At 34.7% G+C, this 13,914-nt stretch overlaps 2 protein-coding genes across 3 annotated transcripts; one reads left to right on the top strand and one right to left on the bottom strand.

Moving 5' to 3' along the window:
• Positions 1 to 61: 61 nt before the first annotated feature.
• On the top strand, positions 62 to 6,435 carry LOC110023412 (uncharacterized protein At4g19900). Of its 2 annotated transcripts, XM_020722821.1 has the most exons (5): positions 62 to 1,249; positions 2,448 to 2,597; positions 2,736 to 2,873; positions 4,184 to 4,378; positions 5,250 to 6,435. In XM_020722821.1, exons 1-5 carry the CDS (start codon positions 63 to 65, stop codon positions 5,434 to 5,436), a joined length of 1,857 nt encoding a protein of 618 aa, XP_020578480.1. In that variant the 5' UTR covers position 62; the 3' UTR covers positions 5,437 to 6,435. The 2 variants fall into 2 exon arrangements, with proteins under 2 accessions (XP_020578480.1, XP_020578481.1); XM_020722822.1 differs by lacking the exon at positions 5,250 to 6,435 and having other exon boundaries at positions 4,170 to 4,261.
• Positions 6,436 to 8,418: 1,983 nt separating this feature from the next.
• On the bottom strand, positions 8,419 to 13,621 carry LOC110023527 (cytochrome c6, chloroplastic). The gene is made up of 6 exons (XM_020722993.1): positions 13,489 to 13,621; positions 13,257 to 13,389; positions 9,637 to 9,731; positions 9,270 to 9,301; positions 9,105 to 9,168; positions 8,419 to 8,734 (listed from the first exon to the last, which is right to left on the bottom strand). Exons 1-6 carry the CDS (start codon positions 13,558 to 13,560, stop codon positions 8,594 to 8,596), a joined length of 537 nt encoding a protein of 178 aa, XP_020578652.1. The 5' UTR covers positions 13,561 to 13,621; the 3' UTR covers positions 8,419 to 8,593.
• Between the last annotated feature and the right edge of the window lie 293 nt (positions 13,622 to 13,914).

Genomic DNA, 13,914 nt, shown 5'->3' on the forward strand with positions numbered 1-13,914 from the left:
ATATATATATATATCTGTGTGTGTGTGTGTGTGGGTGTGTTAATTTTACATTAAATTTAATTATGATAAAATTTCTAAGCTGTTCATCAATATCAGCTTGGTCGACGCGCTTTGTTCACACTGACGCCTTTCTGCAACTCTACCAGATGCATCGGCAATCATCCTTCCGGCGGCGCTCCTCCTACGTGCCGCAACTATGCGTCGCCGGCGCGGTCGTACTTCTTCTTCTTTCCCTCTCGATCCTCCACATACGCCTCTCTTCCTCCCCACTAGTTCTTCCTTTCCCCTTCCGCTCCTCTTCTTCCAACAGTTCCGCCAACTCTAACTTCAATCCTCTCTTCGACGACGCCGCTAACGACGCCTTCGATGGTGGCTTTGACGACCGCATTGACGAGCTCGACGTGCTTGAAGACGACAAGAAACTCGTCACCGCCGCCGAAGATGCCGATTCCGATGTTACGGACTCCCGCTTCGGTTCCGGTGCCGGCTTATTCTGGGACCACGCTCTCGGCGTGGCACGCATGTCATTTGGTCGCTCTGTGTCGAGATCGGAGCCCGAGGTGGATTCTACGATGGATGAACTAGGCCGGAGTAAGCTTGCTTTCGGTTCGGACGATGAGCCGGTCGATGAGGGTGTTAGGACGAAGCTGGCTTCGATTCGGCAGATAGAGGATGCTCTATTGCTGAACGTTGGTGGGCACGGAAGGAACTCACTGATGCGGGATGGTTGGGCCCAATGGCTCGAGGGCAAGGGCGATTTTATTCGACGGGATCGGATGCTTCGGTCTAATCTTGAGATGCTGAATCCGAAGAACCATCCCTTGCTTCAGGATCCCGATGTTGTGGGTCTCACGGGGCTTACCAGGGGTGATCGCCTGATGCAGAAGGCGATCTTGAAGGAAATGGATAAGGTGGATTCGATTGGATTGGATATGAAGGGGACGGAGGGAAGGAGGACTCTGCATTTAAAGGTGGAAATGGAGAAGAAGGAAGAGGAGAATGGTCGGAGATGGGGTACTTTCCCCGGCCTTGATTCGAAGCTGGGTTTTTCTGACTTCATTGATCAGTTTCTTGCTATTGGTCAGTGCTCGCTCAGGGTTTTCATGGTGTGGAATAGCCCTTCCTGGAGTTTTGGAGTCCGGCACCAAAGGGGGCTGGAGAGCCTTTTGCATCACCACAGAAATGCTTGTGTTCTAATGTTCTCTGAGACTATTGAGCTGGATTACTTCAAGGATTTTGTCAAAAATGGGTAATATTGCTTTTCATTGTCAAGCCGTTGGTTCATGATTTGAATTTTGCTTAACGGACAACTCCTAACAACCGAACATGTCGGGTCATGACAATAGATGGTCTCAATTAATGTCAATTGAAACAATGAACCTAAATTAGAGGCAATTAGCATAAAGTAGAGGATACTAATTCAACAACACTAATGATTCAGAATTCCTGGGATTATTACTTTGAAGTGCAACATCCACTTGACTAGAGTAGGAAATAAGTGTTGCATCAATCCAACTTAAAAGGAAAGCAGTACGAAGATATGCTGAAGAAGTGGGTGGCATAGATAGTTTAATAGGGAATTTACAACAATTGTGCTGGGGGATCCAACGAGAGTTGAATCAAAACGATCTATAGCAATAATCCTAATTCATCGAGGTAATCGAAACATTAAAAAACAGGTCCCATTTTCATTGACACCATATCATATGCATTTTACAATTTACCATATTAGGAAAAAAAAGTAAGTTATAGAGACATCTAAAACAATATTGTTGCATATAGTTTGTATTTTCAATGAAGAAAAATTACAAAAGACAGTTTACTTCTATTGTTTCACTGATGAAATTATAATTTAGGAAAATACTTTTTTAATGTTGATTTTCATTAATTATTTTTTTATGTGGAAGTGGGTGAAGTTGATTGCAATTATTTAACTAATTTTAGAGGAAGTGCTAAATGCATGCACAATTACCTCTTTGGAATTTACATAGGATCATTGAGAACTTCCCTACCCTCCTCTAGTCAAAGATCTTATTTGTTATTTGGGTTAAATTTTTAATTGCTTTATTTTCCAAAAGGCTATCACAGTTTTATTTGATTTTTTGCTGTTATGGAGACTATATTTCTTGCAACCAGGTCTGCTAGAGTTTAATAGCTATAAGAAAACTGTTGTTTGACTTTTTCAAAAGATAAAATCATAATACTCATGACAATTTTCAAAAAGTTTACTTTATTTATAGCACTTCTATATTAACTTGTAGTTGCACCGAACGGTAAGAGTATTAAACCTACTTTTTGTTCCTTCTTTATATGTAATGTTTACAAAATGAGAAGATTTTAACAGGAAATGTAATTTGCGTGCAATTATGAAATGTTTGTTTATGATAGAAATGTGCATCCTTGAAGCCTTTGAAGCTTCTTTTCTAAGCACACTTTCCTTTTCGCAGATTCAGAATTGCTGTTGTCATGCCAAATCTTGATGAACTACTGAAGGATACTCCAGCTCACGTTTTTTCATCTGCTTGGTTTGAATGGAGGAAAACTAAGTATTATCCTCTTCACTACAGTGAGTTAGTGCGTCTTGCTGCCCTTTACAAGTAAGCTTCTTATTCATGTAATATGGTACTTGTTGTTCCATGTTCCAGATGATAATGTGCTCTTTACTGTGCTCTTTTTATTTATGGAAAATTATATTTGCTTACATCTAAGCATATCTGACTTCTCTATAAAAGCAGGTATGGTGGAGTCTATCTTGATTCTGATCTTATAGTTTTGAAGCCACTTTATTTGCTCAAGAATTCTGTTTGTGTTGAGGATCAAAGGGATGGAAATTCTTCTTACAATGGTGCATTGATGGCATTTGAAAGACGCAGGTGATTCCAATTAATTATCCTTTGAATATTACTTTAGCGTTTAGCTATGTGCATTTGCCTGCTGCTTGTTATGATATTCTTTTATTTTGAACTTGTTTGTTTCAAAAGATGTGCATATATTGTGTTGATTTTGTAGATGTGCTTTGTCTTTTCTCTTATATAAATGATTTATTTTATGATTATTACTTTATTTGACAGCTTCAGCTGTTTCTTACAAAGGGTATAATATATATCTTTCTTCCTAAATGGATATGTTTTGAAATTCTTGTCAATGCTTGATGTTTTCTTTGTTTTCTCTGTTCTATACGTGTCATTTTTGTTATTTGCTTGATACTTTAATGTATCTTCACAATGAATATGCAAATATACCAAAAGCTTGTCTTTAGAAATTTATATATCTTAGCTAATTGCTTGGCTGTATTTTGATGTAGAAGTTTGGCTGTCTATGAATATGGATAATGATTATAACTTAAGCACAAGTTAATGTTTGATTTCATTGAACAAGAATGAACAACACAGAAACACGATCTTGGGTTTACAGGTGATGATAATTGTTGAGATTTGCATCTTATTTTTAGGGGTTTAGTTGTAAATAGGAAATATAAAAGAAGTCTAGTGGTTATTTGTAAAAAGGTTGTAAGGCTCTATAGAAGCCCAACTCATGAATGAAGGAGTCTAGGGGTTATTTGTATTTATTGATCAACATTTTTTACTGATTTTTGGGTAACTATGTTCTCATAGTATCTGTAGTGGTAGTAATATGGCCTATTCTTTCATCAAAACCCCCCCTCTTAGCTGTTTCAGCAAAATATTTTCCCAAAACTTGGGAATATCAACAGTGCAAAAGCATTATACAAAATTATGCTGCAAATGTTGGTTCAATGATGATTTTTTTATGATGGAGATGTTTTTAGCTACTATGTGCTTATGATGATCAGCACCAAAATGTGTGAAGATATTCCTTCAGAAACCAAGATATTGCATTTTATCAGGATTTAGTCATCTGATTTAGGAAAATCACTTGAAATCCCTTGTCACTGTCTTCTTCTTTAATGAACGAACCCAGATTTGATGTTTTTTTTTATTCTTAAATTAAATGTATTGTCATTTCTTTCATTTTTTTTGCAAGAGGTCTTCATTTCTTGTTGTGATTATGTTAGCAAATTTGATGTAATGCAAGCTTCTTCTTTTTTATTTTTTTGGTGATAATAATGACTTTTGCTCAATAGCTATTTCTTTTTCTTTTTTTTTGCTGTCATGACCAATTCAAGCCTTCATGCCCTTACTGACATTTAGGTCATATTCTCTAGTCCTTTAGTGAAGGAATGCTTAACAGAGTTCTACTCGACGTATGATGATACCCTCTTAAGGTGGAACGGAGCTGATCTGTTAAATAGAGTGATTAAAAGGCTTCAGAGGAAAGGTGCCAAGTCCTGGGAAGAGCTTAGAATAAATATAATCTCTCCCCAGTCAATCTTTCCAATAAGTTCGACGGACATTACACGGTATTTTTCCTAACCTATTTCTCATTTAATTTGAGCACAAACTCACATAGTACTGTAAATGGTTTTCTAACTTGGTCTAGTAAGATTATCATCATTGTCATTAGTTCTATCCTAGTAATTAAGTTGGTTCTATGATACAAATTCTTCATTTATTTTTATTCATTGCTACATGATGCAAATATTTTTGGTCAAGCCTTTTTAACCTTTGTCGTTCACTTTTTTTTCTCATCCTTTCACACTAATTTTGTTCCCTCATTTGTTTGTGCATTTTTTTATATCTTTGTTGTGTATGTACATTTTTTTTTTTACCTTTTCTTGTATTCCTAAACCATCTCAATTAATTCAACAACCTAATTTTAAGTAGGTTCTACTTTCTGTCATATAATGTTTCTCATCCTATCCTTCTTAATTTTTTATATGTTCATCTTAGCATTTTCTTTGGTATCACACTCCACTTTTTTGTTAGTGACATCTTTATAAATTAACAGGCAGACACTCAAATTCAGAATTCCATAATCAATCTAATTGTAGTTTTATAAAATTTCTCTTTTAAATCCTCTTTATTTTCTCTCATCAAACGTACAGTTTAGTAATGTCTCTATTTTAGGTCCTTAGTTAAAGCTCTTCATATTCTTTTGCTTTCCTAAATTCTACCGGTACTCTCATTCTATGATCACTATTTGTTCTTCCCTTACCCAAAATAGAAAACTCCAGGGGCTGTTTATATCCCAGCAATAACTCTCTAAAATTCCAGTGAGCATCCCCATCTGTTTTCGACTTATATTAGTGACATATAATTTCTTGCTTTTTTCTACTTCGCCTATATATAATTCATCACTTTTCTCCCTAAATGAAACTGTGAATTATACAGGTACTTCGAAGTGGCAAAAGAAGAGTCTGAAAGGGCCCATCATGAAAAACTTTTCAGAATGATTCTGAATGAATCATACACTTTCCATTTCTGGAATGGAATAACATCTGCACTTGTGCCCGAGTCTGGTAGCCTCGTAGAAAAACTTTTAAATCAGTACTGCCTCCGTTGCCTTGAGATATTGTGATCTACACGGTAATTAGGAAAACTTTTCCAAGGAAGAATTCTGTCCATTCAGACGGAAGAAGCTGGATTCCAGACCGCTGAAGGAAGAGTTCTGGTTATAATTAAGCTTGATCCGAGTCTAATCCAAGCACAACTATTTTAGATCCCACTCAGACTCGGGCGCCTATCTGATTGTGAACGAAGTATCAATGCAGATGTGCGCTTTTTGGCGGGGAATTCAGTTAATATAACCTGGACTTGTGCTATTATGTTCAAGAAAATTCGTTAGGCTTGTGTATATTTCTACAGTGATCAAAGCACCCGAAACTTGCTTTCTTGGCTTCCCATTCCATCATGATAGCATATTTCCATTATTATGAAGAAATCTGAGGGTGTGGGTTTTGTGTAGAGTTTTTTTCCTTTTTTAATATGATTGAATTATCGTTTGAATTGTACCTCTAGGCTCCAGGTTTAGTTTGCTCTCAATTTATTATTTTAATAAATATTTGTATTTTATGAATCGCAAAGGTTGATTTTACTCTTTATACCTTGATCTCCTCTTCTTGATGCAGGCACTGAGCAAGTCATTAAAGTAATGTGTAGTCATTTTCAAAATTATTCTGGCTATAGTGTGAGATGTTTCTTTGATCATGGAGATAAAATGCTGAATATTCATGCTGCTTGCGGGCATCGGTTGGATTGAAGGAGTAAAAATCTAAAATTTTAACCTAACAGAAATGAGTGAAGCTAACATGAGGAAACTCTTGTATGGGAGGAACCATTGATGGCGTTTGCACCCAAATGAAATAAGCTATGTTATTTGTGCTAGTAGATTCTTCATTTCTCTATTTTAATAGCCTAAAAGCCTTAAAATGTTGTGTGCTTCCATTTTATTCATTACTGAGAAGGACTAGCAGTGTATTTTTGTTGTTTTATTGTTTCTGATACTGCAAGCTTCTCAAGGGTAACATGTACATCTCTTGTTCTTTTCCAGATTACCTTATTTTTGCCTGACATGAGCATGAATTTGATATACCTCGCCATGGATCAATTTATTGTTTTATTTTTTCATTTTTTGTAGGATGTCTTCAGCCAATAAAGATGATGACGGTGCGGTTCCCATATGTTCAGTTTGAGGTAATGCTGCATACTTTCGGCTAGCGATTATAATGACAGATAGCATAGTTCTATTTCTACTTTAAATGACATATTTTGGCTCTGATATGATATGAAGTGTATTCAACATGAAATCTAATTACCATAAGACCCAGTTAAACACATCACCTTGATAGTTAATAGTAACAGAAAACACTGACAAATACAAGTAATAAAATACAACAAATATGAAAATGCATACACAATTTTTTAAAAGTTTTGTTAAGATTCCGCTAGATCTAGTTTGGTTGTTTAGTGTTATAAAAGTTACAGGCTATGTCTTGGGTTCAATCCTCATCTGATTCCTAATAACTTCCATCTTTCTGATTGTTTTTATTGTTTTCTAATTGAGAGCTTCTTCAATTATGAATGAAAGCTTCTTTTGGTTGAATTTAAACCAATTGTACCTCCTTCAAGGAGCAAAATACATCCTTCTATTCGCTTAGCAGGTAATCGCTCTCCCTTTTGCCTCTCACAACATATCTTTATTTTCTCGTGGTTAGGGCATGTTAAATACTTATGCCAAAGACTCCATTTATGATAGTAAGGAATGAGTTTGTAGGCGTAAAACTTATACATTATTGCTCGGGAAAAGTTACAATATCTCACAATATGTGTCAATCAATAAACGATTTCTTTAAGCTCTTTTCAATAATACTGGATGTTTAAAAAATTCTCATGGCTTACAAAAATTGATTAGTTGACAATTTATATTTAAAGAGGAGATTCAACCATATTTTATGATGATTTTATTACGAGAAAATTTGGCTCCATAAATCCTACAATCTCACACTTGAAGATAGATTTGTTGTTTCTCATTTAGTGATCTTAGTTGATCTCTTCTTTACACGCATCTTCTTTAATTGGCCCTAGAATTTTACTAAGACTCGTGAAGCCTTTGCGTACCGTAAGACATTACTTTAGTGAGCTTCCTTTCATTTGATTTTTTTTAGCCATAAGCATCCTCTTTTAGCAAACTACATTTTAATTGTCACTCCATATATACGTGGTTTGTTTTAGAGTGGAAGATGACACTTTATGTCGAGTGTATTGCTCTTGGGCTACCACAAAAGAGTTCCGATTCTCCTATATTCTTCCAAGTTTGTCTAAAAATAGTTTTAAGCAAAATTATCTTATAATTTTAGATCATTTTATAAATTATATTGAGTGATTTATTTTCAAGTTGTGTATGATTCACTTCAAAACTTCTCAACATTTCTTTTTTGAATTTGGCATTTGCATAATATGAGTTCTTGTTGCATGAGCAATATTAGGAATCGTGTAAATCATTGTAATAACACATAAAATAACCAACTATGGAATCATGGATCTGACCCATGTAATGATTGCTTCTTTGATAACTTAAAGTGACTTATGGGTGCTTGTTGACTTTATTTTCATCATATCAAATCACTATAACATCTTTTGATTAAATTAAGATCGTGATAGATTTAGAATATACTTGTTTCTCTATTGTGGTTAATTCCCAAATCCAAATTTTATTTTTATTTCAAAATCTTTCGTGTCAAATTCTTTTTATAAATCTCTTTTAAACTATTGACTAAAGTAATGAAGAAAACACAACAAATTGAGTATAGCAAAATGTATAAATGCACAATATCTGTATGGTTCGATGAAAATCACTAACAATCACTAAGGTTCACGTTGCACAAATGATCAAACAATCACTAGCCTTTTGTGGAACTCAATATATAACATCTCATATATCCTCTTTATATGTAATTGATTTTAATGTATTTAACTTTCAATTAATAAAATTTTTAAAATAACTTTTTATTCTTCAAAATAAAATCACATAATATTGAATCCAATTGGTGTCTTTTACTTATCACAAGCAAATAGATAGCTTGAATAATCTTTTGCTTAGATATCAGGAATAATCTTGCTTGAGTAGCTTCTCTGCAAATTCCACAACATTATTCATAATATAACTTCATGCAAATTACACAAGTTTTCTCCTTTTCCACTTAAAGAACTATGTAGTTAGTTCTGTAATAAAGAAATCAATCTCCATAGGTTTCAATATTTGGCCAACCTCTTTCAGCTTGTAATTTCACAAAGCCAGCAATTTGCTTGATCTCTTCCTCTTTAAGCCGAGGCCCGAACGTGCATTGCCCTCTCGGCGTGCATCTCTCTCCAAAACCCTAAACACATTTATCAATAATTAGTTGGAACATAATTGGGCTCAAAGGGGGCCAAAACTAGAAAATAGAGTGTTTTATAGTTTTAATTATTTTTAAGAGCCTCAATAGTCTTAAAGGCTCCGTTTGGGACAGCTTATCTGTTGCGGCGGCGTTTTGAAAACACCGCCTCACCGTTTGGAAACTGCATTTGAGGAGTTTATGTTGGTTTTTTACACTAAACGCAGAACGCGGGTTGAACCCTGCGATCCGCGTTTCCAGATGAGCGGCTTATCCGGATAAGCACAAGCACAACCTAAATCTGTTCTTTCTTATCTTAAGCTGCTGTTGCTGCCACAACTCATTTCCACTTGAAACACTTCATATACTTAACTGGCATCCTTCCTTTGCCATAGTATGTTATGTTGTATATATCGTCTTCTGTTGCCAATCCATTCCTACATGAAAATAAAGTTTGTTTAGGCTTCTGCCCTTATGTTTATTTAGGGGTGGCTGTAATATGTGATATGTATGTAATCTCTATATTTTATTTCAGTACCTTTGGAGGTCTTTTATGAAAAGAGTGGCACCCTACAATGCAAATCAAATATTTAAGAATATTATGGAAATAATAAAAAAAACATTTAATTTATATTTATTTGTTGGAAAGTAGTTAATTAAAGGTCTGTTTGGGGTAGCTTATAAGTGCGGGCAGCGTTTTCAAAACGCCACCGTACCGTTTGGTTCGCGCGTTTCGCTAGCTTATCCGAAACTGCATTTGGGTTTTTACACTAAACGCAAACCGTGGGTCGACCCCTGCGGTCGGCCCCCCGGCCGCGGGTCCGGGTAAAAAGCCTCAGGATAAATAGCCTATTCTGAAATGCACAAGCTGCCCCAAACGGACCTTAAGTCTGAAAAAACTGAACTGGTTGGAGTATGTTTCCTCCCCTATCATGGCAGCCAATGCACGCCTTCTGAAATAGTGCTGTTCCCTTGGGGAATTCTGGCTGGGAAAATGTGGCTGCATTAATGACAGGGCCAAATTATAAGAATTTTTGGAATAATAAAGAAAAAAATATATATATTTTTTTCAGTTTTTGGGAAAATTTACATGCATGAAACAATTCTTTTGTATTTACATATCTAACACCCAATGTTTAATATTTACATTTTTAAGATCTTGGTGTCGTAAATCTATGCATCAAAATATGTATTTCACTTTTTAGGAGATAGCGGCGGTGATATTTTTGATGCGATGCTAAAGATTTGAGTGGTATGTATGTAAATATAAATATTTAAGTATCAAATTGGTAAATACATATGAATTGCCTCGTATGTATGTGTATATAACATGTACAAGCCACAAAGTGTTTTAATGAAAATTCAAAAATAAATTCATTTTTTTTTTAATTCCAATATTCCAAGGCAAGATGGTAACTTTTGCAAATACATGAATTACATATAGATGCGTATTTTGATGCTCATAAACCCTAAATATAAACCCTGCATATTTAACATTTAATTTTCTTTATTTACAAATATATGTAAATCCAAATTCCACGTAATTGAAACATACTCTTGCCATTTTAAAAAAATGAAGGGTTTAAATGTAAAATTTCATTATAATTCTTTCAGTGGCAAACAAGCAATTATTTCAAATATAAAATTCAATCGTTTTCCGTAACTTATCTAACAATGTATTAGCACGTAGCATTTGGAAATAACAACTCTAATATGAACATCTCAGCAGGTCAACTTTATTTTTTAATACATAGATATTTTTTTTCCCATGAGGCGTATTTTACATTTATATCCCTAGAGCTTGTTCTATGTCAACATTTAAAAATATATTAGTGATGTGTCATCAATATTTTTTAGCGAGCATGAATCTCAATGCATGCTCAATGAATGATCCTCTAAATTCAAATTTAAGATCAGTCGAGCCTTGATTTCAATGAGTTTATGGTCAAACTAACCGTCTCGACATGAGGAACCAAATGACATTTAAATTAGTTCAATTTGAGTCTAATCAAGCTCATATCAAGCTATCAAAGCATGTTTATAGGTTTTGATTGTCAATTTAATGATCAAATGAATTCTAAATTTGATATATTTCTAGTGTGTCGGCGATGGGAATCCAACAAGTCTAAGTCACTCAATTTTGATGTCATTAATACATCTAAATCTTTGAAAAATCACATATGATCAAGGAAGATCAGCACAAATCATTTGATCAGGTGGTTAAGGAAATTATACACCAATAAAATAAAAATATCCCTCCTTAATAGGCTATAAAATGATCTTCTCTCTTTACTCGAAAGAAAGAAGAATAAGAGGAATTTCAAAGCGTGTTCTGGAGAGAAAGCCTGACAATATCCACCGACCACTGTAGTTGTCGACCACCGTTGTCAATCACCATCGACAACCACTAGTTGTCACCTCTCGTCGACAACCCCTGCTTGTAACCTTCGTAGAAAGCGGCGCCTCTGTTCTTACACACTTATCGTGGATGACTTTGACTAGATTAGACCCGTGATTTTTCCCTTTTTGGGTTTATTCCATTTATATAATTTTGGTGTTTCCTCTTTTCATATGTGTGTCTGTTGGACCTTAGTGCAATGCTAAGACATTAAATAAAAACTATGTCGTTGCGAATTTCTTGGCACGTAACAATTATGCACATCTTTGCACACCCCAATGAGAAGATGATATAAATTAAAATAATCCAAGGGTCATTTAGTAAGAAGTAAAATTGATGTATTGTACCATATATGTATTTATTTAATATTTTGTTCAATCTTGTCGTATTAAAAAATATGATTGTTAATGCGGTGTTCTAGAAAATAGTCTGATTTGAACTAATTTAAAGTCCTTTTTTCTCTTTTTTCTTATTTAAATTTTTTAGAATAATGACTGCTAATACTTTACATTTATCAAATTAAACATCAACATAATGCTTACTTTATGTATAAGGTCAATTTAAAATGCTATTTTCATGGTAATACTGAACACCATTTGCCAACTTAACCTTACACTAGTATATTGTACACACACACACACACACACACACACACACACACACAAATCTATTGTTTTCACCTATTGCCCTATGATTGAAATTTCAACTAGCTGTATATTTAAGCATATGATAATGCTAGAGAACTGAGATAGGACAAGGCATGTCAAAGTATGACCCACCGATAGGAGACTCAAAAGCTCCAGTGTCTAGACGCAAAACCAAAATTAATGAAGGCAACCAAGAGGCTCTAACCTGAACAATTCAACCGAAAGTGAAACACGGGGGAATCTAAGTCATTCCCCACAATGAACTCAATCCAAGGGAAAAAACTAAATGCTCGGGTCTTACAATTCCCTCGGTGATATCCAGCAGCCTCCCCGAACATCAACTAGAATTAGTGAGAAAAGTCTCAGTTTTCCCTCGAGACCTATTTGTCTTAAGGGCGACTACTTATCAGATTATAGTGATTCACCCTATGTCTGATAGCCTAGCTCCGCCCTGCCGACGAGAGCTCGTTGACAGTGACCAAGGTGCAGCCAGACTCAACTAATTAATTGACACAACTAGTCGACCGAAGTCGCCTACCCTTTGTTAGTAAAATTCCATCCAATCGACAACATCAAATCTAGCTGACCGAAAGTCTTATTGAATCAGATCAATCGACGCCTCTCGCTTAGTCGACAGTAACACCTGCTAAGAGCTCGCCAATCCAGCCAGTCGAGCCATTGAGCAACCAGACCTTATGCTTAAATATGTAAAATACCTATAATATCATATATAGGCCCGACTAAAACATGGGCATAAATGTAATTTAACATATTGTATCCCTTTCTGTATAAATAGAGATCATTTTATGAATAAATGATTAAACAACTCTCTCAAGTTATTATTTATTGCTATGCATTTCTCTCTCTACTGTCTTAACACTCCATTCATTAGGTGTAATTCACGCACACGCACACACACACGCACACACACACGCGCGCGCGCACACACACACACACATATATATTACTTTTCATTTGCCTAAAAAGGTGTTATTTACTATTTAAAAGTTTAAAAAATTGATATTTCTTATATGATACAAAATATTTGGATAGTATGATTATAAAATGCAAAACTTAGGTAATAGATATGTAAATACACCTTAAATGGGTGGTATACATATAAATGCCAAAAAAAAAAAAAAAAAGAACCGGCGCATAATTTTCTTGTATTTATAAACATAACACCTAAATTTAATGTTTATATAGTGTAATAAACATATAGATAAGGTGTATTTCATTTTTAAAAGATAAGTAGTAGTGATATTCTCTTATGTAATATGAAAGATTTGCATGATATAAATATAAAATATAAAATTTAGGCATTAGATATGTAAATACATAAGAATTGAATGTTATGCATGTAAATGTCCAAATATATATATATATGTAACACAAGTTCAGCATTAGAGCCATATTCTTTGGTCCTTTTCAAGGGTTCCATTGTATGGTGCAAAAAATACATAAAAAATAATAACCTAACCTGGAACAGGGACGAGAGGATTGGATAAGGTGAGGATTGCAGAGAGGAGAGGAGTGGTTAGAAAATGTACAGTTCCCTGTGGCCTTCTGTGCTCCTGATCCTCCTCCTCCTCCTTCTTCCCCAGCTGCTTCTCCTGCTCATATTTTAAAGAAATATTAGCATATAGTTCTATACTTTCTGCTCTTTAAGAAATAGAAGAATTAATGTATGAGTTCTGAAGGAGAGCTTTTACTTTCACTGCCTTCTGTGAGGAGGAAAGTGAAGAAATCCAAGAGGAAGATGTGAGCACAGTTAAAGCATGCATTTTTGTAATGGAGAGATGGAGAGGAATGGTTAGGGTTAGGGAGAAGGGGAAGGAGGGGATAAGCAATCATGTGATAATTTATAACATCAAGTTATGCACTTAGTTTTATTTTTATGAGAGATAAGTAAAATATGTTTTTCATATTTAATATGCTCAGAATATATTTTTCATAATATTTATCACATAATCACATTGCATGTATTTCATATTTATGTAAATAAATTTTCTTTTGTATATAATTGTTTGATATTTTCACATCTTTATTTTGTAATAACAAAAGGAGAATGACAAATTCTTAAACATTGGCTTTTATGGGCTAAAGCACATAATCAGTAGCCCATGCGGCTCACGAAC

Source organism: Phalaenopsis equestris, unplaced genomic scaffold, assembly GCF_001263595.1.
Source record: "Phalaenopsis equestris unplaced genomic scaffold, ASM126359v1 Scaffold000224, whole genome shotgun sequence".
Taxonomy (NCBI): domain Eukaryota; kingdom Viridiplantae; phylum Streptophyta; class Magnoliopsida; order Asparagales; family Orchidaceae; genus Phalaenopsis; species Phalaenopsis equestris.

Bases quoted from the DNA above. Each gene is read 5' to 3' on its own strand.
- LOC110023527 (XM_020722993.1), bottom strand. From the start codon at position 13,560: ATGCATGCTTTAACTGTGCTCACATCTTCCTCTTGGATTTCTTCACTT. The intron at 9,302-9,636 runs GTTCAGTTTTTT...TTTGCATTGTAG, and splicing joins GAGGAAACATACTCCAACCA to GGTGCCACTCTTTTCATAAA. The intron at 8,735-9,104 runs GTTAAGTATATG...AAATGTGTTTAG, and splicing joins ATGGCAAAGGAAGGATGCCA to GGTTTTGGAGAGAGATGCAC.
- LOC110023412 (XM_020722821.1), top strand. From the start codon at position 63: ATGATAAAATTTCTAAGCTGTTCATCAATATCAGCTTGGTCGACGCGC. The intron at 2,598-2,735 runs GTAAGCTTCTTA...CTATAAAAGCAG, and splicing joins CGTCTTGCTGCCCTTTACAA to GTATGGTGGAGTCTATCTTG. The intron at 2,874-4,183 runs GTGATTCCAATT...CATATTCTCTAG, and splicing joins ATGGCATTTGAAAGACGCAG to TCCTTTAGTGAAGGAATGCT.